At 38.3% G+C, this 24,717-nt stretch overlaps 1 protein-coding gene across 1 annotated transcript in view; it reads left to right on the top strand.

Moving 5' to 3' along the window:
* ZNF385B (zinc finger protein 385B) overlaps positions 1-24,717 on the top strand; it is a 73,555-nt gene that overhangs the window by 15,310 nt on the left and 33,528 nt on the right. Inside the window, exon 2 of the mRNA XM_057363737.1 lies at positions 8,817-8,947. Coding sequence (XP_057219720.1) covers positions 8,817-8,947 — 131 coding nt within the window. The remainder of the gene's footprint in view (positions 1-8,816; positions 8,948-24,717) is intronic.

The following is a 24,717-nucleotide window of genomic DNA, read 5'->3' as shown; positions in this document are numbered from 1 at the left end:
CTATTTATACCTTTTTCTTATATTTCACACTGCATGACTAAGGGCACTAAAGACTTTTCAGACAAAATGTCCAGATATTTTTATTTTCTGYAGTTTTCTTGTCTTGAGTCTTTTTAACTCTGCTCCACTGCCTGATAGAGTCATTTATCAATCTMTACCTAGCCCAACATATGAAGACGGGGTGATTTTAGACTGATTTTCTCCACTGTTATATTTAAAYATGTACAGGGCTGGTGCACTGCTACACCGAAAAACAGAATAAGGTTTTTAGTCAGATACCAGTGTTTAAKGAATGCTCAATAACATTACAAATGTGGTGGTCTGTGCTAGCAGATAGGTTAGTTTGAAATCTGTTGTGTTCCTTCTCCCTGTGTCATAGAGGCTACATAGCACATATTACAGTTTTATAAGTTTTCAAGTTCTTACTTCTTCATCAATGCTGACTTTGAGAATARGTAAAGCACTGCACCTAATTCAAGAGAGACAGGATTTGTGGACTTTGATCTTCTGAATGCYGTGACCCCATGCTGTCTGTAACCCTGTGCTCTGAGGTCCCCTTTTATGAGCTCTTCAAAAAATTCAAACAAATGCTGTTTCTTTTCATTTTTTGTTTCTTTTTTTTTTTTTTTTCCCAGAAGTTATTTAAAATGCAACTCTGTAGAAGACGGCTAGCTAGTAACCCTTTAAAGTTTAATTCTAAGAAGAATAGCAGGGCAAATGCTACTGAAATACAGTTTATCATTCTTTTAGGTTATATTTTAATGTTGAGTAGCAGGCTGCTCTCCCTCTGGGGTCAAGTTGMAATCACTGACATAATCACRAAATYACAGWTTATTCTGARTAGGAAGGGACCCACARKGATCCTCAAAGTTCAAGTCTTGACYCTGCTCTGGACAGCCCCAAGAATCAGGGGGTACATTTCAGGCACATGGTGTGCTCTTCTCACGGATCATCAAAGCTGAGCACACTATTACAACAGCCCAGATTTGTTCAGGCATGAGAGTTGGCAACTGTTTCGCATCACCCAATGTCGTAAAAGCACCTTGTTGAAATGAAATTATTATTTACTTTCGAGTCTTAAGGTGTGTATRTGTTTAAGTGCTGCAGAGGTTGTGGGTTATAACCTTAGTGACTTAAGCAAGCATCATGACAYTGATTAAGAGCAGGAAGCCTTTAGGGGACTGCATGATTTGTGTTTTATTATTTGGTTTGCTAACCATTGCATTCATGATTGTGTGGTCATAGCAAAACTTATGAAGCTTCTGGATATTGTAAGATACTGGTAAACATGTAGTATGTGCCTTCCTTTTGTAAATGGCCTAAAGAATTTAATAAAGTTAGAACAAAAATGCAACTCTTGTGCTCTTTCCACCGGGAGGTTGAAATACCTTTCTTTATTTTTAGGTGAGAGAGGTGCTAAGTCTGGCTCCTACTCCTGTGTATGGGATGAGGTCTCTGAACTTTTWGTTTCCAGGCACAGTGTTACAGGGTGCTGGTAACTTGCAAAGCTTGAGCTCTAAGTTGTCCCTTTGCTGTAGCAGTTGGGGAATGTGGCCTCTGAAAAGAAATATATGTTGTATGGCATCTGATTAGGAGGAAGTTGAAATCCTCCAGGAAGACCTATGAAGATGTTCTTGTTCCTTTAGTTATTAGGGGCAGCAGGTAGAATAAACCTGTACATGTTTGATCTCCTTTGGGCAGGTTTTTGCATGCTGCATGCCCTGTGCCATGGCAGAGCACTTAAATTCAATGTGGAACATGTGTAGGCTACAGGGATGATATTATGAAGGTTTTTAAATCTGCCTTTCTTCCCTGTGTTGTTTTTTTTATTTCTAAACAGAAAGATAGTGGTTCTTCTAAAAGCATGTGCCTAGCTATGGAAATGATGTTAGTAAGGGGAAGATTGTGACTGGTATTGTTATGTTTTGGGGTTTGGATAGAAAAGGGGTGGGCTGAATGTACAAACTTCTTTTGAAATTTCTGAAAATTTGGAAATTGTAACCTGAAGGAAGATAGATTTCATGTGGTGGATACCAATATTTTCAAGAGACCTCTTTGAATAACCTAAATTAGTTCTTGCTGCAGTCATTTATCTGAAAGCTGTTTAGGGAGTGATACCACTAGAAAACCTTACAAAAGAAAACAACCAGCAACTTGAGTAACTGTATTTTCTAGAGGAGATTGTGTACTATGTGGGAAAAGCAAATGGGGCATGAAATTCTCTGAGCTATTTTGACTTTGAAGAGAGCTGGAAATGGTCTAACGTGGTTAAGTGATTAGACACATCTGTGAGGGTGTTTGTGTCTGGACCCMCCCTTACCTTTGTGCACAGCACTGCTGAGCTGGTGGGCTGGCATATTGAAGTGGAATAAGGAGCAAGAAACCAACTGCAAACATAAATCTTTGTCCAACAAACAACTGAGTCACCCWGCAGCATTCCTGGTGACAGACTAGTTTGGGGCTTGTGGACAGCAGCTCAGTACCTCCCGAAACAAAGTCTGTGCTGAGGCTCACTGGGGATGAGATGATGACCTCAGTGGTGACAGAATCATGAGTAAGAGCTGGATTTTGAGAAACATCAGGTTATGTGAGAGCTGAAGAGATAACAGACTCTGAAAAACTAACTGTAATTAAGTTCCCTCAAACTATGAAACTTTCAAGGTAGTATAATTTGGACATTTTTGCTCCTGTACTTTATCAGAGAAGCTTCAATTTGTAAGAAAACTCATGTTTCCTGAACKGGAAGGGAGGGGAGTGCACTGCTTAATCCTGGGACATTTAGAGGCTTAATACCCAGCACCAAAGAATGTGCACTGAGGAAAAGAAGGGAGATTGTTATAGAAGCTRCACCATGCTCTGGACAAGATTGTGACTTCAGCAGATATTACCTGATGTGTTTTCAGTTAAGGGTCACAGCAGAAAAGCAAACACCTTCTCTCACTGCATTTGGATTGGGACAGTACAAAAGGCAAGGGAGGACTGGCTTAAATAAATCAAGAAAAGGATCTTAAGGATTTCAGAAACATCTCCATTAGTTCAGATGGCAAGAGAATAAAGAGCTGAAAAAGATGAAGCTGCTTTTTCTTTTTTTCATGGAGAACTTCAAAGTGAAGACAAGTCCAAAGCAATGTTTCCTGGAAGCMGATAAGAGCAGAGGAGGGGGTAATTCTGCTTGTGAGACCAGAGGAAGAAGCTTGAGCCAGCTGGGGGATTCTGAGAAAAAGAAATAGGGACAGACTGCAAAGCTCCAGCTGACCTTAATGCAGGCCAGAGCATTGCAGTTGTTAATAGTTGTTATGGTTTTATTAGAATAAAATCCAATTTACCGAGTTTGATGGTGTAAGCCTTGACACTCTATTTTTCCTGTCAAACAAATAGTCTTGGTTGCTTTAGAAGTCCAGAGAATAATCTCTTTTAAGAAACTAGTGGTAAATATTTCCATGGTATCTACAGATAATAGCAAATTGCAGTTGTACTCCGTCCAGCATATTTCTTTTAGATATAGTAAAGGATGTTTTGTAATTTATTTAATTGCTTAGACTKGACAAGGAGCCAGTGCTGACAAACRTGCTTTGATAGCAGTTCTTGTGGTGTTTGCTTGGCTGGGGAATGCAATAAATACTGAGAAAAACTGGGTGGAACAGCGAAGCACAACTGCTGTGAGCTCCTGGCTGTTTGCCGTGCAGGTCCTGAGCCGCAGGGACACGGAGGGACAGCTGCATCAGAGAAGGGGCAGGAGCGTGAGTCACACGCCCTGCGAGTCCAGGAATCTCAGGGCTCTTCCTGATGTTRTGATCAGGCATTTGTCACATAGTTATTTAAGGAAAATGCAAGATAATCTGTTCCACTTCTAATTATTGGACTTGATTTCCCACTCCATCTGCTCTGGTATCTTCCATAAGAGACCTGTAGGGATTCCTGTTGATATTGAAAACTATTAGAAAGGCAGTACAACTACGAGGAGAATTAAGATTTTTTTTGGATTATTTTCCTCACGTATTTGTCTCTAAAATAGTAAAATTCCAGTTTCCTCTTGTTTTTTCTCTTTCTTTTCTCTCCTCAGCCCCCCTCTCCCCAATAGACATTATTTGTTCATGTACAGGATTTTKATATACAAAATGTAGATATTAAGGCAATTAAAATATTGACAGGTTTTTTTGAATATTCATATTTTCATAGCAGAAGTATTCAATGTATTTTTTTCATTAATATTTTCCTATCAGGTATGTTTAAAATATTTATGATCTATAGTCTGAATTTACATTTTTTAATAAATGACCATCCTTCAATCATGAGGTGTTGGAGATGGAAGACAGCTAGTCAAAGGACTATTAAGTAATATTAACAATTAATAGAAATTAAAGTAATTCCAAATAAGCACCTAAGATTTCAATGAGGAAGGATCTGATCTAATGAAGATATACTTACTTGTAAGTACAGGAAGGCTTGTTTTTATTTTTAGAATTCTTGTGTGAAATACCTGCAATATRTAGTTATACTGCTATTCTAAATGAGTTATATATAATTATCAGTGTAAGGTAGGTAAGTGATGGTTGACTTTTTGGATTGACCAGATTCCTGGGCTTCCATTCATTTTATCAGCATCAAATTTCAATTTAATTTTGGTGTTGGCCTAGTTGGTGGAAACCTACATATATTTGAAACATAGAAATATCCATTTTGAAGTATCTGATTTTATACRAAAGGAAAATATGGAATTCTGATAGTACACCTTCATTTACAGACCATTCATTTCTGTGTGGGTATTAATGGAAATACTAACTTTKTGCTCAAGCATTACTGCAAATCATGTTTTAATTTTTAGGGAGAGATTTATTTTCRTAATCTGACATGTTTTTTAGGTAAGGGATTCTTGAGTATGAAGAGCTTAAACTGTACAAGATAAAAGATAATTCATACATTATAGTGAAATTGCATCAAATGTCTCTGGGTTTGCTGAAACAAATCATTTTGTATCCATGTGTTGCTGTGGAAGGTTGGACCTGGACCAATGCTTTTCTTACCACTTGCCTTGTGAGGGTTCCATGAAGGGGTTCTTCTTTAGTGCGGTTGAGTAGCTGTGATTTCTACACCAGTTCTTGCTGCCTTTCCATGTGGCTTCTGAGAAAACAAAAGAGCACGTCTCTTGAGGATTTAGCTGGTTCCATTTGCTAGATGTGGATGGATGTGCATACTTTGCTTCTAAAAGTCACCAGTAAGCCAGTGGAGGTCTGACTGTTCCATTGTTGTGTGAGTAATGTTTAGGACATATGAACACAGTGCACTCTCCAGGTTTTAAAAGATGTGTATCACTATGCTGATCATATCAACTCCCAAAGGAGCTGCATACTTATTCTTTCGTGGTTTACTTGGTGTGGTGCCCAGGAGGCAGAAAACTTGTTAGCATTTTTCCTGTTGTTGGCTAGGGGCTGTGCAATGTCCCACGTATTCTGGGCTTCTGCTTCAAGTTGGAAAAATAAGTTACCTGGATAGTGAGTTAGCTCTTAACATCACTATTCTAGCAGCAGAAACACCATGGATTGCAAAACTACAGAGAGATTTCAGATGTCTTTTTCGCATGAAAGGTTCTGTACTCACCCAAGGAGTACAAAGAAAGTTGCACTTTTTCCAGGGGGATGCTAATTGGTTTTTAATTTTTAAAGATTTTATGCCAAATGCTTGCTATACATTATACATTGAATAAGGACAAGAAAAGTAGCTTTGATTTCAAATGTCAGTCACAATTTAAGTTTCTTTGGTTTTCTGTTTTGKTTTTTTTTTTTTTTTATATCTCAGTTTGAGACAATGTTTACAGAGAAAAACATTACAGAGTAAATGTTTCCTCTGAAGTGAAAAAATTTGATATTTTTTTTTTCGCCAATATGAAATAGATGTTTGGGCAAAAGTGAAGAGAAAARAAGTATTTTATTAACAAAACACAGTGCCCACAGGACACAGATAAMAAGTAACTATTAGATATTTAAAAGTCCAGGAACRCATTCTGCCCCCTGCACCACAATGGCTTGGCCACRTGGTGGTGCRGMGAAAGATGGCAGCTTCTGTCCCCGSGAAAAAAGAAACAAAAGGAAAAACTCACGTGGCCACTCTGGCAACAGTGGAAATAAACCTGATGATAGTCCYCACTGTGGACGAAACAGAGGCTTCGGTGTGTTTTCTGCCTCCGGCTTGGCTTCATCTGGACTCCKGGACGAGACGGAGCAACGCGGCTTGTCCCTGTCGGCTGCCGAATTGCTCCAGAAGAAAAATCACAGCAGYCACAGAGGGGGGTGTCAGTCCAGGGAACACAGTTTGTCCAAGCTAACAAACCTGAGTTAGCTAAAYGGCAACAATGTAACTCCCCTACACACAGCGAGCAGGACCTCCTGAGCCACAGAGCTGAGCTCAAAAGTCCCCAGCAGCGCAGCAGCCCCGGCTTTTAAASTGCCCTTGCTGCCCCCGCCCCTTCTTCGGGGTGGGATTCAAAGGCACAAGCACCTTTTGGGCATACAAGCTGATGGAATATAGGAATACAGGACTGGCACAACATCAACCCAAGACACTGTAAAAGTGAGCTAARATATGTAGCCATAGCTTCATTGAAGTACATTTATGTAAAGAGAGGACAAGTCTTCTTTAACTGCACGGATCTTTAATTGCTTATGAACTTCAAAGAGAAACTCGCAGAAGTTAGATTGATGATGGCCCTTTAGGTAATTGAATACAACATAGTTCCTGTTTGAATGCAACTCTGAAATCCAAATTATGTAAATCTACTGTTTCAGAACCAGCTACTAGAAAAAATAATAATTTTTGCAGTTGAAGATACTTTCTTTGGATAAATTCTCTGACACACTGTTTCCTATAGATTCATCTTTTCCATTGTGGATATGAGTAAGAAACTATAGGCATGTTAGCCTTTAGCTTTTTGACRTTTGTGACTCCACTTGAATAAGCTTTGACTTACAGTTAATTAGGCACAACTGTCAATTAGTTTCATGGGCCTGGAGGAACAAACCTGACATTTATGAAAGTACTGGGATAGAAGAAGGAAGATAACATTCTGGGAAAGTTTCTCAAGCATACTTTTCCTTTCAYGTTGTGCATCTCAGTTGGGATGGTGTGAAATATTTCTCTCTTCATAGCTGTCATTGACCCCTCTTTGTGCAATCATCATGCTTTTCCTATAGAAGAAACAGAGAACGGATTATAGCCTGCTATTCATCTGCTAGACCATAATATGTTTACTGTGCTGCAGCTGTGATCAAAATGACTGTCTCTCCAGCATCGACAAAATTTGAGCTCAGGGCCAGTCATAAGTGTTTGGTCATCCAAAAAAAAAAAATGCATGCAGCCCCATCTGGCTTCTGAGCTTATCTTTCCTCTTGGATACYGTAAGATGGGTTTGGAATTGTGATTGTGGAGGCAGGACAGTGAAAAGGAGGAAAATGTCTGCTCTGTCTTCAGTTTTGTGTGTCCCTAACAGGCAGAAAGGGAGATCCCTTAATGGAAGACTGCAASTCAGGCAGCCCATATAGATTGCCTGGCATTTTGCAAATGGATACAAATGATTCGATTTTATGGGAGAAGGGAAGGAAAATTGCTTGTGTGCTTTTCCAACCCCCTCCTTTCAGCTCACTCTCAGTCCCCCCTACCTTCCCTTCCTCCCATCCCCTTCCTGGCTGGGTTAGAAAAGCTCAGAYAACTTCTATGAGAAAAACTCAGGTATTGTGTAAGCTCTGCTTGAGACAAGGGAAGCWCCCAAGAGGCTATTGGCTCCCAGCTGCTGGCCACTGATGAGTGGGAGAAGGAGGGAATTATGGAGAAATTGTGACAGAGGCAGGAGAGACAGAGAGTGACTCACCCTCCTTTAGAGGTGYGGGATACTTATGTTCCACTGCCTGCTCCTATCAATGTTGAATTATTTATTCAACCCAGCAAGGAGACACTGAGAATTTTTTATATTTTTTTGCACTACTTATTTCAATGAGGGAAATTTTATTTGAAATCTATTTTGTATGATTTTGGGGAAAAAAATACTCCCACAGGCATTGCTGCGAGCTGTGTACTAGGCACACTTGTGTGAATAGGGCAGATAGCTAGTTAAAAAATGAATATTTGGATGTCTGTGCCTGCCCATTCCTTTGGGATCTTGCTGGGCAATGATTCTTAAATGTATACAGAAAAAGAAATCATCATATAGATTTCTGGAAAGCTTTTGTTTGGACAGCTCCCATTTAGAAAATGCTAGTTTCCATTATATGTAATGAATTGCATTCATTTATATGCTAGCTGATTGTTGACTGTTTCCTAATACTTGCCTTGCACTGTAAAAAAGGCAATTTTTGCATGTTAGATGAAATGATGTTTTTGTAGCACCTAATAGTCAGCAGAGGGAAAAAATAACATGCAGCTCACTATTTGGAAACAAACCTCTGCATTTCAGCATACTTGTATTGTCTGTGCTGGCTGATCTAGAAGGCAACTGTGAATTGCAAAAGCATCTGACTTTCATGGGCACCCATCCTGGCCTTTTTGGCACAAGAAGAATTTTTCAGCTGTAGAAAGGATTATTCTACCTGCCAGTGTGATTTATATACCATATGTCTTCTCTTCAGCATCTGAGTATCCATGGCCATAGGGAAGTGCTCTGCCTCATCTGTGCTGTGTGTAAATAGGTTTCTTTTAATGATATTAACTCCTACAGAGCCTTTTCATCACCACCTSTATTATTTTTTCTTGGCAGCTGTGTCAGCTATACTGTGTGTATTGCAGAAAGGAGAATACCATGAATTCCTGGTTTTGTTTGCTCTTGGCAGGCACTACTACACTTCCCACCCTTGTGCGCACTCCTACCTTGATGATGCAGCCTTCCCTGGATATCAAACCCTTTATGTCCTTCCCTGTGGACAGCAGCTCTGCTGTTGGATTCTTCCCAAATTTTAACACAGTAAGTAAAGGTGTTTCCACGTTTAGTTTCAGTGTGTGCTTTCCAGTCTGGTTCTAATATCCAGTGTTGAAGCTGCCTTAAAAGGGTGCATTGCTTGCAGAGTTCCGGGGAGCCTTTTTTGTCTGTGCCGTGGTGGTTGCTTTTCCCTTGTATGAAAGGGTTGGAGGAATATCTAGCCTTCTCACTGTGAATGGGGCCACTTGCTTTTTAACTTGGACTATTGAGGTGGTGTTTGCACATTGAAAAAATACTGCTATGATTGAGGTTTGAGAAGTGATGGAATGATTTTGGGCATTTGTTTGGACATGTGTATTTCTATATGCTRTGTATAAAAGGAAAAMAGAAAAGCTAATGGAAAGACAGGTAAGACCTAGATCCTCCACTGCTGTGAATCAAGCTTAGTCTAATACAGCCAGGAAAGCAGCTGGAGGATATTGTTAATTCCKTATAATTWCAACACTAAAGTGTAAAACTGCRCAGCCAGCCAATGTCAAAARTGTGATCCTGTTATTTTTGCTYTATGRTAAAGCATCTTGGGTTTTTTTTWAACAAAAAAAAATATTGCCACAATAGTACTTTTGTGGTTCTTCATGTTTATCAGAACAGTAATTAAAAAAATACTCTCTTCTGTAGTTCTTGCTTTTTTATCGTCTCATAAAAGGGCACTGATTGTTATCAAAATGTTTGCAAGCTAACATGCGAACCAGCTTATCTCAGCAGCCCAATGTGTAAACAGTGGCAAAGATTATTAATTCACTGCAAAATATGTATGTGGAAATGGTGCTCTTATGAGGGAGATGTGGGGATGTGCATGTGCACTAAAGTATAAAAAGATTTTTAAAAATCCATGTATGTTAAAAGAGCAGGCCCAAAACTCAGTGCCTTATTGAGAAAGCAGCATGTCATTTACATRTCTAGGCATGATGCAATTCCTATTAATTTTTCATCCTCTTCCTAAWATGCTTGGGAATTTTATTTGTTATGGATTTGTCTGCTTTTCACTTGCACAAGTTTTCTAGGTGAGCCTTTTCACAGAGCTGTACATTAAGACTCAGAGAAACTTTTCTTAAGAGATTTGTAGTTTTAGAGTCAACCAACCATTATCTGTGTATTGGTGTTGTTACTGAATATCAGAGTCCCAGTAACCTCTAGAGACAGATTAATTTGGATATTTAGGCTGGTTTTGCCTAGTTTATATTTATCTGGGTTACATTTCTTTTGCCTAATTCCTGGAGTGTTTATATTCCACAACTGTCATTCTTCTGCAAACTTGTGTGGTTTTTATTAAAAAATAAACCTGTGGAAATTGGCAAACATTGTCAACCTTAGGTCTACTTCCTCCCTTAGAATTCTTGATAATTATGATGCTAWACACCACAGGCATTRCATGCTTAAACTCTATATTTTAAGAAACAGTGGTTCAGTACATCTATATTTCTAATTTGCAGACTTTGCCTTTTATCTTGCAGGTATTGATTTTCCTTATGCATMTTTCACAATGGACCTCAAAACTTATTGGAAAATTGAATCATTCATGATTATCTACTGASAGGCACAATGAATGCCAGCTGTCATGCACTTCCTTTATTTCTAACTTAGCATAACCTTTGCAATATAGATTTCTGGTTTTGTGTGCATATAACCTTTTATCTTTTCTTTTTCGCTCTAAAGTGGTGGCAATGGTATATAAAAGTGTCTAAAAAACATTTTTCCAGAAGATAATTTTGAGTTATAGGAGCTAAATCCAGTCGATCCATAACATATGCATCATCCAAAGAGCCACAATCTTCCATCTTGTGCAGGAAGTGAATATTAGAAGGGCCAAAAAAGCCATCATTTACTCTATGGATCAATCAGGAAATCTATGCCCTTCATTCAGAGGAGGACTTGTCAGGGACTGCAGACAGAGAAATCTCCAGTGTGAATCCCTTTGTCTCTTTACCTTCCGAAGGGCTGAGGGAACCCTGCCAGGGTGCTGGTTGTGCTTGCATGAGTTCACTTCACGTGTGAAAAGAAACCATCTGAGACAAAACTTCTTTGGATCCACTTGCATTTTCAATGGCTGTCATAGGAACATTTTTGTAAGCCTTGCCAGGAGGTGGTTTCTAACTTAATATCAGTGACATTAAAAAAGAAAAATTTCTGCATGGAAGCTTCATACAGTAACTATCAGGGCAGAAAAACAAGGTATTAACTACAGACATCTTCAAAGGAACATCCCTACARTTTTTTCCTAAAAGAACTTCTCTTATTTATGGAAACATATTTAAAATCTGGGGTAAACCCTTTCTTATTTAGTTAWCTTTGACAGTTTTCAATTCTGAAAACATCTGTGATTCTCCAGACGAAACATTAGTGTTCCCATTTTGTTTGTGGAAATTTTCTGATCATCAGGTTCTCTCCACATGGCGTACTTTCAGGTGAAGCACTGAGAAGGCCCTGATGTTGTAAAAGAAATTCCTATCCCAATTATATCTTACTTTCTTGATGGAATTTTGTGATTTAATTTAAGCTGTCTCCCTTTTGCTTCTCTTAAAAACATTAATCATTCTAAATGTGCGGTGGATGAATGTATAGGAATYGTCAATTGATGCACCAGTTAAATTTGTCTTGGTTCATTAGGACTTATTATATAGGAAAAAAAATTGGGGAATGATTGTACTAACTCACTGGATATGTGTCTATTCCTCAGTAAGGGGGATAAAGCCCCTATTTCAACAGATGAGCCAGAAGGGGACCTTGTAAGGGCAAGATGCAGGGTTCTGAACAATGAGGTATTGCAGAATAGGAGCTGTCTTTCCTGGTCTTTTCATAACAGCGGGAAATAGTTGTAGAGGCATGATCAGATTGTCAGAGTCTGAACCTGAGTTGCTGCGTGGAAGGAAAAACCCCCTCTAAGAAATGCTACGGATCCAAAGGTGACATCATGTTTGTCCTGGCATCAAGTTCCAAATGCTCTTTCTCAATACCCCACTGCCTGAAACACAAAGCTTGAATCAAATTATCAGCTATGATTACTTAAAATGTTCTTACTTTGGAAAAAACTGGGAAACATCATTATAGGAACTTCCCAAACTGGTACTTCCACTTTGGGATGGATGTGGACCAGAAGTTATTGTTTAAGCAGAGTTCGTTTTCAACACACTAAAATGACTATAAAGATGCCTTAACAAGTTTAGAACTTGCATATTGGCTATATTTAAAAATATGTAAGTCAGATATATAATCAGTGGAAATCAAAGTTAAGATTACTATGTTCCCCACTGTGTATTTATTGGCCTACACCACACAGCTTTACCTTCTGTGCCTTTCTTTCTCTAAACCTTCCTCGTTCTTTATCTCCTGTCATCTTGTGTACTGAATGATGAAAGGATACTCTGTGATCATATCATGGTGGATGTGCTGAAGTGGCTGAAAGCCAGCATTTATCTTGCAGGACAAACCTCATGATCACTGTCTTCATCTCCCTATATAAAGTTTGAGTAGGCCCAAAAAAAGAAATCTTAAAAMTCCAGCATATTCTACCTTGTCCTAATGAGAGCAGCACTGCACAGCCCGTATTTAGTTGATAGGTACAGCTAGGGACCCGYCAGTCTGCACAAAAACATTATCAGCAACTTCTCAGATTCTATCAGCACAGAAAATAATCAGCAATTCATGTGCTTCTTTCWGAGTTTGTTATGGCCTCAGGGGTAATCAAAGATTAGAGCATCTCTTGTAGCTCTCACATTAGTGGAACRTTTTCCATCTAACTAGCCCATGATTGGTTTCTAAATGCTAGTTCATACCCTTCATGTTTTAGAGGACACATGGGTTAATGTGGCCTAGTTATTGCTTCAGTGTCTATTTCTCTTCAAGTAGCTTTATGCTGATTCTTTATATTGGAGTTCTGTCAGTCCCCTTGCAAAGTGGACCAGAAATATTTTACATCTGCCAGTGAAGGTGAGCCAGCTGGAATGGGCTACAGGAAGGGAAGAGGAGCTGACTCGTAACTTAGTCAGAAATTTCTGACTCTTCTCCAACATTAGCCCTCCCTGGACTAAGCATCCCTGGCCTACCCCCAAGGCAACTACTGGGAGGGACTAATTTTCTCTTTCCTCTTCTGCATTTTCAATTATGATCCACATTTTTGTTTGCTGCCTATCTCTTTCTCTCTTGGAGGGCCCAGTAATCACCAGGGCTGAAGCAMAGATAAGAGCACAGAGCATTCGTATCGCCGGTTTCACTCGCCCCTCTGTGCCAAGTGCCTCTTCTGCCTTTGGCAGGGCCCTGTGGTTTGGGAGCTYTCTCTTTCCTTAGCAAGGTCTGAATTCAGCCACTTAACACCCTGCAGCAGTGCCAAGGGATGCTCTGCAGCCCAGGATTGTATATGGCAGGAGCAGATTACAAAYGCAGCCAACTGGATGTTGCCAACCCGTTATCTGTGGTCCTTTTTATCCAAGTACCCTGTCCCTGTGCTCTGATTTCCCCTTTTCCCTTTCATGGAATGCTGGAGGGAAGTGACCTTTTCTGGTCCTCTCCATCTGACTCCAGAGAGGAGGTGAAATTTTGTCAGAGCTATATTTYACACACATTAACAGCACGGAGAGGAAATTTAAGCAATTGACTTAGGAGAGGTCTTAGGAGGTTTTGCAKGGTAGCTGGATATTTTACTTGAGGATTTTTGTTGGTTGGGTTCTTTTAATTAAAAAATTGTAAGATTTTTCTTACAAACATTTTATACCCTTTTATATAGCTATTGCAGGCACTTCAGATTTGCCTTTTATTCCTGTTTTGAAAACTTTAAAACTTTCCTATTTCACTTTTAGTTGTTATGGATATAAAAGTTTTTGTTTTGAAGTCATAGCCAGAATCATCCAACTGACAACGTAAGGAGTCATCTTACTGCCATTTATTAAGGGAATAAAACGTAATAGGTATTTTCTGAGATGCAGGTGAGGAAAGCAGAAGTTCAGGGAGCACATAATAAAACCCAGATTGTGTCAGCACAGGCCTCTGTTCTGTGACTAATCTTTGCTGTCTGCTCTCCAAGTACCTGGCTACAGAGCCCCTTTACTCTCCATGTCATCATCTTCTCTGTAATCTGTAGTCCCTATCCTTAGGCATTATTAACCAAACCAGGAATCCCTCTTTGTCTTTCTACAGCTTTGATGCAAAGCAACAGAGAACTCTTTTGACTGTGGTAGAAGTTTTTGGAAACATTTTTCTCAGCCTGTGAAAGCCCTGAAAGATGTTTATTGAAGGTGGTATATTTTTCCCACAAAATACTTGAGTCTTTTCCTGAAACTTTCAAAAAGCACTGAGCTTGAAGAAAACACCTGATAAGATATAGTGAGTTAGATGTGGGAAAAAGGCTGCCAAAAGTTGTCAGTTGATCTTTGACAGATTTTATGGTTTCTGTTATTTTAATAGAAAGGTGCAGGTTCCCTCGTTCCTGTCAGGATTATCTCAAAGAGCAGTTCTGTTAAATTGGTGAAACTAAATAAGCACTTTTCTGCCTCTTTTTCTAGTCTATAATTCAGATTATTATGAGGGGGGAAACGTGTTTATTAAAATAACATAGTGAGGCTTTAAGGGAGAATCTCTTCAAACATTAATTATTTCATAGATTTTTCCGGTTGCTTTTGTATTTTCTCCTAGAGGAATTGGATGGATGASCTTTCTTCTCTCAGTTCCCAGATCAGCAGTTCCCAGTCAGATTGAAACCTGTCTCTAAGGAGAAAGTGCTCTGACATGCATTGGTGAGGAGCAGAAGCCACCAGGTGCAGAAGCCTTTCCTACCATTCTGCAGGACTCTGGCATCTACAGTGTGGATTTTTAAAAATGAATCCTAAATTGATGGAATACATCCATTATTGCATGTAACAGTAATAAGGTTATCATCCTAATTCTTTAAAGAAACACAGTTTCTGTGTATAAATCCTACAATTTGCTGAGTCCTCCAGAAAATCTGTTCCTTGTTTTTATATCTGTCTTAACAGAAAGCTTGGAGTTACTCTTCCTAACAGTTACTTCAGTAATATTTATTTCTTTTACCACTCAGCACAGGAGAGCTCAGGAGCCTTTATCTTCATGGAATTGCTTTCTTCTCAAGTTAGTAGTACATTGCTGACACTAGAAAGCTTTTAAAAGGGAGAGGGTTGTTAGCATAAATATTTTAGACACTAGGTAACTGAAGGATGTTTTGCRAATTGATGAAAACGTCTCCCCTCAAAGCAAGCAGTCGCAGAATTGTACTTTGTACTTGTTGTACCACTCTGCTTACAAAGATTTTGCTAGTTTCTAATTACAAGCCTAAGTTCTGCAAGTTCTACAGAAAACCAAACCCAAATCAGAAACACCATTATTGATTTTTAAGTGAAAAATACTTCATTTCTTATATACTGYGAAAAGCAGAAGACAGCCGTAAAAATGGGCAATTCTTGGTTCTGATTTGCTTCTCACTTAGATTTAACCATTTTATACATCTATATTCCAATCTCTATATATACATAAATATTATCCTCTTACTAGGTTTTTGTTCAGTATGTGAAAAGTAATAATATTAATTCATTTCAGAAGRCTGGATTTCTTGTGTCTTTATTCTCTCCTGTTCACAGAATAATCAAAAGCTCTGAATTTGCCCTTAAMCTCTCTGCACAGTTCAGAACTATAGAGGAAATTCAAGTGTCCTTAATGCGATACCATTCATCTTCATGTTTTGGTGTTCTGGAGCAGCCTGGGAGCAGGAAAATTCATCAAAACTTAGAGCAGACTTTTAAGAAGAAAAGGGTCATGATTAAGGACCATCTCAAAGATTAAAGCAAAAATCAGGACTCTTGTTTTACCCCATGTGTTATCTAAGCTCCTTTTCTGAGTGCARACTCTTAGACTTGAATATTTTGGCAGGATTTTGCTGGAAAGWACTTTTTGATATTATTCTAGCTATTTATATTATTTTACTGTCAGTCAGTAATAGGTATTGTAACAAGAATGGTTTTGCTCTCAGAGTGTGTTACTGGTTTGCTTTTCAGCAAGTCTCGAACTACAGCATGTTTTTTCTTTTTTTGCTGGATCTAGTGGCAAGATGGCAATATTTTTTTGTTTAGCTGAACACAGCTGAGTTCTCTGAATAAGAGCAGCTTTAATAATAAGCAGTTATATAGCACCTTCTATTAGATTATTTTAACATGTTATTTAGACTTTTCAGCGTTTTTTATGGGATTGCAAATATTTTTTTTCCCCATTTCACAAATGAATAATATAAGGCTYGGATAAAATGACTCATTTACAGTTGTGAGCCAGCACAGCCATAAAGGGAAAGAAAACTCATATTCCTTGAGCATTAGCTTAACCATTGGATTTACACTTTAATCTTTTTCTCAGGTTTGGTCTGTCATGGTCATAAAAGTTCATTTTACAGATACAAAGTATTGCACAATGGTAAAGGAGTAATCTGGATGGATTAAAAAAGAAGCTGCCCAATACTTAAAGCTGGTTCAGTTTCATATAAGAAAAAGCACTGAGCTGCAGATACTTGCTTTTTTTACTTACTCTCCATTTGTTTGGTGGGGATTCTCTTTTATCCTAAAACAGTTTCAACAGCTTTCTGTTTCTTTATTTCACCCTCAGAAGTCTTCTGTCTTGTCTAGAGCAGAAAATTTGACATTTTTTACCATAAAGGTTAAATCTATTCTTGGTGTTCTCATAACAAACTCAATCCTTTAATGTATTTATATCCTTGGTTAAGAATAAGCCTTAGAAGAAGCAGAGACCAGATTTAGATTTTTTTTTTTCCTGTGGTGTGTCATCAATTTTTTCTTTGGGTCAAGTACTTCTATGGGAATCAAATATTAAGTTTTCATAATCTTTTACATAAAGATTTCTAAAACAGRAAACAGCCATGGCATTTAATTTTCAGAACATTCTTTTGAAGACTATCCTGATTATGATTTTCTATTGCAGGTTTTTCTTTTTTTTTAAACATGCAATAAATACACAAGCATGAAGGGAAGGAAAAGCAGAGGAAATATTCACGGCACTAAAATAATAATAGTAAAAGATAGTTAAAAGATGTTTTCAGAATTATCTTTTGACCTCTGTGCGTAATCATATCACATAGCATGGTGAGAAGAGAGAGGTAGGAAGAGTTTAGAGTTTATTTCTTTTTTTGATTTTGATTTTTAATATCAGTTACTTGATGTAGGCTAGAGTAGTGCAAAGACAGAAGAGGCCAGAATAACAAAAGATTAGAAAATCTGTGGGCTTGGTTGTTCCTTTTGCYTTATGTTGGTCTAAACAATGATTTCAGACCTGGGTTAGGGGAAAAAAATTTTGCTGAGAAGACTGGGATTCATCAGTGGCCTCCTGATCTTGGTCCAACAACGTCTTGAAAATTCTGAAATGCAAACTTTACTGAAAGCAGCCACTGCTTCAGCAGTTGGTGCTGTTTTAGCCCTCTACAAGGCTGGGTCAGAAAACATTGTAAGAGAGACAAGGATGTGTGATGGTGAAATTACTTGTGCTAGCCCACAGGATGGATAAATGTGCATGTCAGTAAAGATTTAGGGCTCTGCTTCCCAAGTCAATGCTGAGGAAAGATGATGACTGCATTTTTTGTTAAAACAGAAAGGATGTAATTAGGTAGGTAAAGTGTTTTTGAGCATGTGCTCTGACTTTTAGTGCCTGTGCCTCAATGGCATTTTGGAAATCTGAAGAGGAGTTGGAGAAAAGCTACCAAATGAGTCAGAGTTTTTATTGTGAGTGGCTTAAGGAGTTTGGTTTATCAAAGAGAAGGTTAAGAGGTGACATGATTGCAGTGTGTGAGTGCCTGCACTGTTCAGAAGGTATTTGAGGTGAGAGTSACCTTTGGTAGAGAAGCACAGATAGGTTGAGTGGCTTATAATAGACTCGGAAAGCATTGCTTCCACAGTGATGTAAATTAACTTGCTTGGAAACTTTTAAATCAATCTGTTGAGGTAGGTTTTTTTCCAAAAATTTAGGCTCTGGTTGACCTCAAATTATTGAACTTTGTAATAGGAACGACTGAACCTTTTCGGTGAATGAAATTATGTCATAAATATTTTGGGAAATCAGATGTAATGGTTCCCTCTGGCCTAACCCAAATGTGTAAATCACTKCAGACATCACTTTCAGTATTCTGTGTGATTGTGAATACAAGCACACAAGGGGAATCAGCCTCCTTTTCATTTTTTCCATGCAAACTTTATTTTAAACGGGGAACATGTGAGAGGGTAACACACCCAGAGGCTCTGCATTATACCATAGGACTGGACGTAAAGATGTAGGGAGGGAAATTTAACTGCTAGTAGCTGGAGATGGAAAGTAGATCTCTGAAGTCCAGGGATACAGCCCTGCCACGCTTTTAACAGAAATTATGTGGAACTTGCCAAACCAAAATTAGCTGAACCTTAATGTAAAAGCAAAATGAGGAAGCTGAATTTATTAGTATTTCTAAGACTTCTTTTAAGATATAAAATGTTGTTCCGAGCTCTAAAGGGTGTCCTTTTAGTTGTCATGGGCTAAAAATGAAGTAGAATTGTAAATGCCAAAGGTGTCTGTTTCCTTTTTATTTTTCAATACTCACTCTTATTTCAGCAACTCTTCTTGGATAGTTATATTATATGACATTAACAAGTGAATTATGGCAAGATTTTTTRTTTGTTTGAAAATGCTTCCAGGATRATTGTACTGACCATTAGTAGTATGTGGTGGACACAGCTATCACAGCCACTGTTTTCCTCAGGGAAGYTGGAGCTTGCTGCCAGGTTGAGGGGACAGACAAACACAATGAGAAGTTGCATTTGTGTAAGGGAAGGAAGATGCTAGTGCCTGTGGTCTGAATTCATTGTTTGTGGATGCTTAGGTTTTTCTGTGCTAGGGGAAAGAGCCTACTCAGAATTTTAAAAAGTAAAATCATGGACTTGCTGTAACCTGAGTATGGTTGGGTTTGATTTCCCTGAGATCCAGATTTTAAGCTCTGTGCAAATGTGCTATKTGTAAGTACATTGAAAGAGCCTCCTTAAAATAACGCTCAGATTAAAGCAACCCTCAGACCACAGGACTGCAGTAAAAAAACCACTGTAATGTTGAAAATTAATTATTATTTTTGTTCAATGAAGCATTTGCACAAGTCTCCRAATCAGCTGCTGAGAAGCTGACCCACCCCTGGTTTGGTTATTGGGCATTCACATCTGCCTGGTTTTTAACAAGCCCCAAAATGTTGTGACAAGCATAGAGACAGAGATGTAGGGGTTAGCGTGTGAGAGCTGCAGGCTTGCTGTACAGAAATACATCTCTGAGGAGACACTCTGTGCCACTCAAGGAGAGCTGATGCACAGGGAATATTGATGGCTTTCCAGCAAGAAAAGAAAGTTGTTCACATCACAGAATGATTTATGTTGGAARAGACYCTTAAGATCATTGTGTTCAGACATTAATGCAGCACTGCCAAGTTCACARCTAAAGCATATCCCTCAGTGCTGTATGTACACGTCTTTTAAATATCTCTGGGGATTGACCCTCCACTGCTTCCCTGGGCAKCCTGTTGCAATGCTTGATAACCCTTTCAGTAACACATTTCTCCTTATATCTCTCTAAGCTTCCTCTGGTACAACTTGAGGATGYTTCYTCTTGTCCTGTCACTTRTTACCTTGGAAAAGATAGTGACRCTCACCTTGYTACAGCCTCCTTGAGAGCTGACACAATTCCTGGTGATGCAAAATAAGCAATGAGGTGTATAACAGAATTGCAGTGACTTGAACACTGAATTATGCTTTGAATCAGTCAAATGAGAAATATGTTCCTGTTGGAACAAAAACAGTGCAAATGTGGAGAGARCAGATTTTTGCCGTTTTGTGTTGGCCAAGCATGCCAAGCATTGCATCACAATGTTAATGTTTCTGATTTTATGCTGGACATATTAAATATGTACTTYTTTGAGTATGTGCATTCACTTCTGTCACTCTTTTAGTCATTGCAATATGTACAGTTATGGTAGGGGGCTGTGTATATRTGGCAGGATTTACCATAAGCCTCAGTGTATGGTCATTCTCCACAGTGGCAGTGTGCTTTCACAACAACTGGAGCTCAAACACAGGGAGTTACAGAACTTAATGTAGATGTTGCATTGTTAATTTATATATGCCAATGTTTAGTTTTTTGTTGGGTTTTTTTTTTCAGAGGGAAATACTGGATTATGTTATAGGTTTGTTCCACACATTGTTTAGAACTTCTCTTTATCAGAGTAAACTAACATGGTACTCTGCAGGCCACGCTCTGTGTTTTTCAGAAGCTTATTTTGCCTGCTGGCTAAGTGATACCGAGTTACATCTCTTATACCCACTTGCCAATATTATGTTTACAAAAGCTTTTCCAACAGTTAACTCCATATTGGACCCAAGAGTTATATCATCATGAGAGGTAACAGGAGATGTACACTGCCAGTCACAACTTTAAATCTTACTCACTTTTAAGGTTATTCTTCTGTTAGGAAAAGACAGAACTTACCTCTCCTCAGGATCATTGCAATCTRTTTCTGAGGCTCCCAAATTGGTGTTTGTACTGTCCTGCTGTGTATAAAGAGATCTTCCAAAATAACCAGAACTTCAGTTTCACCAATCAACTTCTCCCAATGCAGTTCTYTTCTCTTCTTCCTATGCCTACTTTCATGTCTCTTGGTGGTTCATTTCCCAGGAGGCACCAGAAAAATCTGTGGTACCATGATGTACAGCAGGGCAGGGATGATAGGAGAATTCAAGRGTGAAATTCTTGAATTGCTGATGATAATGTGTAGCAGCTCATCTAAAACTGTCTTTGCACCTGAGGGCTAAAAGATGGCAAATATGATGCAAGTTTTTAAAACTCATTCCATAGGTCTTTTTRCCAGGCAAATTAACAGGTACCTCAMTAAGAATAGAATAATAGAATACTGCATCCCGTAAACTGCCTCTAAAGTGTCACCATAATTCTTTTTTAAGGATAACTCCCTCTTAACAAGCCTGTTTGTAGGGGTCAGAAAACATTATGAATGAATATATTTTAATCTACATAGTCTGAATTACCAGAAGGATTTTCACAAAAGCCCYTGGCCAAGATTTTTTAAGAAAARTAAATTGGCATAAAAACGGTGCTCRRGAGGYAAGTGAGCTGAGGAAGTTTSCTGTTGGCGAAGTTCTCCAAGGTARTGAGGTCTAAGAAAGACCACAAAAATTGTGAAAGACCATGRTGAGACTCACAAGCCAGACAATAATGGCTGGTGAAGTTGCATTTAGATAATTCAAAAGTGAAACACACAAAAGGACAATTTCACCAAACTTCACATAGATAGGAATTGGCTATCAAAGTTTATAGTAGTGATTCCTTGAAAACATCAGCTCAGAGTTCAATACTGATTTACCCTGAGTATTTTGTATGGTTCCTGTCTGTWTCATCAATGTATTTAATTGAATTAGTTACATTTTGGTGGAATGGAGATGGGCAACAAGAATGCGGAAAGGAGTGGAATGATTTCCATACACGGAATGAGCAGCACACAGATAACTTGGGATGTGGTACAGATTTTATGAAATTGAATTGTATGAAATTATATTTAAACAAAAATAATTAATTCTTCACACAAMAGACTGAAGGCATTGGAACTGCATGCAAAGACTGCAAACTGGTTTACATCAATGTCAGAGKTAACTATCCATGACAGTCCTGGAATTTATCAAATACACAAAAAACATCCAACTCTGGAAAATTTTTGGTGGGAAAATATGAAAAAAAAAATAGGAAATACAATGTCTGTTTGTGCTGCTACTGTTCTGGYCTGTCTGTTGCTACATTTGTATTTTTAAGCGCTTTTAAAATTCTTGTTGCAAGTCTCAGTAGCTCTAGGGTWTTTCTGTCTGAATTCTCTTAATTCTTGCTCACTTTGATAGTTTGAGTGGTTTTAAGGAGTCTCATTGCAAAAAAGATAGTATCTTCAACTTTCTTAGAAATAYATTTTAAATTTAACTTTTCATTAAACCAATTGAAGTAGGAGAACAAAACTAACTAGATTGTTAAACCTAGTTAAGACTACCAGAGCGCTGTAAATTGCTTTGCTAGTTCCCCCTGTAACATAAACAGCATAGTGCAGAATTTTATTTGCATTTGTGGTAGCTATTAGCTCCTGTTATTATTTTGGTTTATAGATCTGGTTCTTAAATACTGGAGCTCCCCACTGGGCAAGCTCTGCTGCRTCATTTCCTAATAAATACCTTAACAAATAAGTCTCTCCCCCTTTGCTACTCCCTCAGTGAAGAGGATAATTTTGTGTAATGATCTAAGATGAGTTTATCCTGCAGCATTAATCTTCTGACAGAGAGATACTATTTTATTTCTCCAGCATGCTGTAATCCACCCCGGTTTCTGATATATTCAAAGCGTATTAATTGTTAATGTTGCACTTCTTGAATTCTAATCATGACCAGACTGCACACAGGGCTCCAGTTTGGGGAGGATCATTAACCRCTCCCCTGGGGATCACAAGTGGTACTTTCTGGAGGCAGCGTGAGCTGCATTATTTTTGTAGGTTTTTGTCCTTGTGCTGCTACATCTGTTTGGAGCTGGGACTTTGTGTATTGTGTGGCTGTGAACTGCCTTSCCTCGCGCTAGCGCTGTGGATTGTTACTGGGAATGCACAGAGGAATCATTGASCGCTGCTTCTCCCCTTGGTATTTTTTTTAAATGGGACTGCAGACACTAGTGGGTATTTTTGCTATTTCTTTTCACTGATCTCAGAGACTGCAAATGGTTGAGGTACTTTTGAGCATTACTCTTCTAGATTAACTGATTAACAATTAATTGAAATGTAAAACGTATCTTCCATTTAATAAAAAATCCAACCAACTGTTCACTAATAATAYGGCAAGCTTTTAACATGTATTATAAATGTAATAATATATATTGGTTGTCATATCTATTATGAAGTGGATGCTCAAAAAACTTTTAATCTGCATGTATAATTGTGATGTACTGTGCAGGGCAATGCCATAAATGGTACAAGTTAGGAAAATAATTTTTTTTTGTTGTAGAGACAATACAGCTTTTAGACTTTGAACTTGCATTGTGTCCTAGAAAAAGAGGGAACAGGAAACAGGGTTATTTATTTTAGGTGTTTCTTAGGTTTTGTCACATTCATTGTAACAGCACGACATCATTTAATAATTCAGTAGATCATACCAGACGAGGTGGGTTTACCTTTGTGTTGTCATATGGTAGCCCTGTGACAATGAAATACAGTACTTAGTGGCAAATTAATAATAATAATAGAATAAAAAACCAAACAGAATAAAAAAAGAGATAACAAATTACCTCTCTGGAAAATTTGTTACTAGTGCCATTTACAGAGTAATACATTTGGTTTAAAATGAATGCAGCAAGAAACATATGTAGCCATTGTCGGAAAACAATTGTTTAATGTTAGATAATAAATTTGAAGAATGCAATACAATGCAATATGTTTTTCTTGAATTTGTTTTTTGTGAGTGTGTATGTATATGAGAAGAAAATCCTCAGCAGTGCAGGCTTCCCTGGAAGCTTGAAATTTGTACTAAGGGAAAATTACAATCTTTATATTCATGTTTAGGAAGTCTGGAAACAGCTATTTACTGTTCTAATTCTTTAATGGATCACTTGCTTCAGCTGTTTTCYCCCCCTTCTGCAATTTGCCTTAGTACAGAGTATGTGTTTTGTATCACCTGGTATTTAACAGCCAGGTTTGGTTTCTTCCAGTAGGATTGTAAAGGAAAAAAATCATCACTGTGGTTGCAAATCAAGCTTCAGAAAAATCTAACTTTTTAACAAATCAAACTGTTTTCTTCTGAACTGGCTTAAAAGCAAAATGGGGAAATGGGATTTCTCTTTTGTTGTAAACTGCCCTCTCCAGAATCCATTCCTTATCTTGGATAACGATAGAAGACCACACATACACAGATGCTCATAAGATCATTTGGGTTGAAAGGGATCTCAGATGTCATCTGTTCCCTTGTCCTGCTAAGAGTAGGATCAGTTGTGAGACCAGACCAAACATTCAGCTTTTTTTTTTTTTAATTAGAAAATTATGTTTGGATATTTTTGCATCAGGAAAATTTTAATCAGTATTCATGTCACATCAGGACACGTTATGACTGAGGTCTGGGCACAGCAGAAGTTATAAACTGTTTTCTGAGCATCCTGTGTCGTTCCCCAGGTTCTGCAGTGTTACCAAAAGAGCGCTCTGTGATCCTGTGGATATTTGTGACTAACAGGAGTCCTGAKTTTTAGCAAAGATGTAATCAGTTCTGAGTTCCTGAGAAGGCTCAGTCAATTTTAGGAGTAATATATTCAGTTTTTTCACTAGTCTCACATATTTTACAGTGTTAAAAGGTTTTCTGAAGCATGCTGACTTTCCTGGTGCAAACACTCCCTTCATTTTCCTCCGAACTTYAGCCTTCCCCTGGGTTCTGTCACTCATCAGTTCTGCATGGAAATATTTGGGGATTGCAACCTCTTTTTCCCAGCAAGTGCCATTTCTAATGGATCCTGCAAAGGGCCTCCTTTCACAAAGAGATCTCCAGGAGAGAATATTTTCCAAATAAGGGCTAATATTTATCACTGAAAGGAAACAAGGTAGAAAYAAATGATAGTTGTCAGGGTGCAAAAGTGGCTTCTGCAGGATCAGTGAGTGATAGGGGAGGGCTTTCAGGGGGCTCTTTGCAATTAAGATGTGGTAGTTTTGTTTTTTGGTTTTTTTTCTATACTCT

Source organism: Malurus melanocephalus, unplaced genomic scaffold (assembly GCF_030028575.1).
Source record: "Malurus melanocephalus ecotype Western Australia unplaced genomic scaffold, MMel_1.1 scaffold_30, whole genome shotgun sequence".
In the NCBI taxonomy this organism is placed as follows: domain Eukaryota; kingdom Metazoa; phylum Chordata; class Aves; order Passeriformes; family Maluridae; genus Malurus; species Malurus melanocephalus.
Note: the sequence above shows the minus strand (reverse complement) of the source record. Positions and strands in the feature narration are given on the sequence as shown.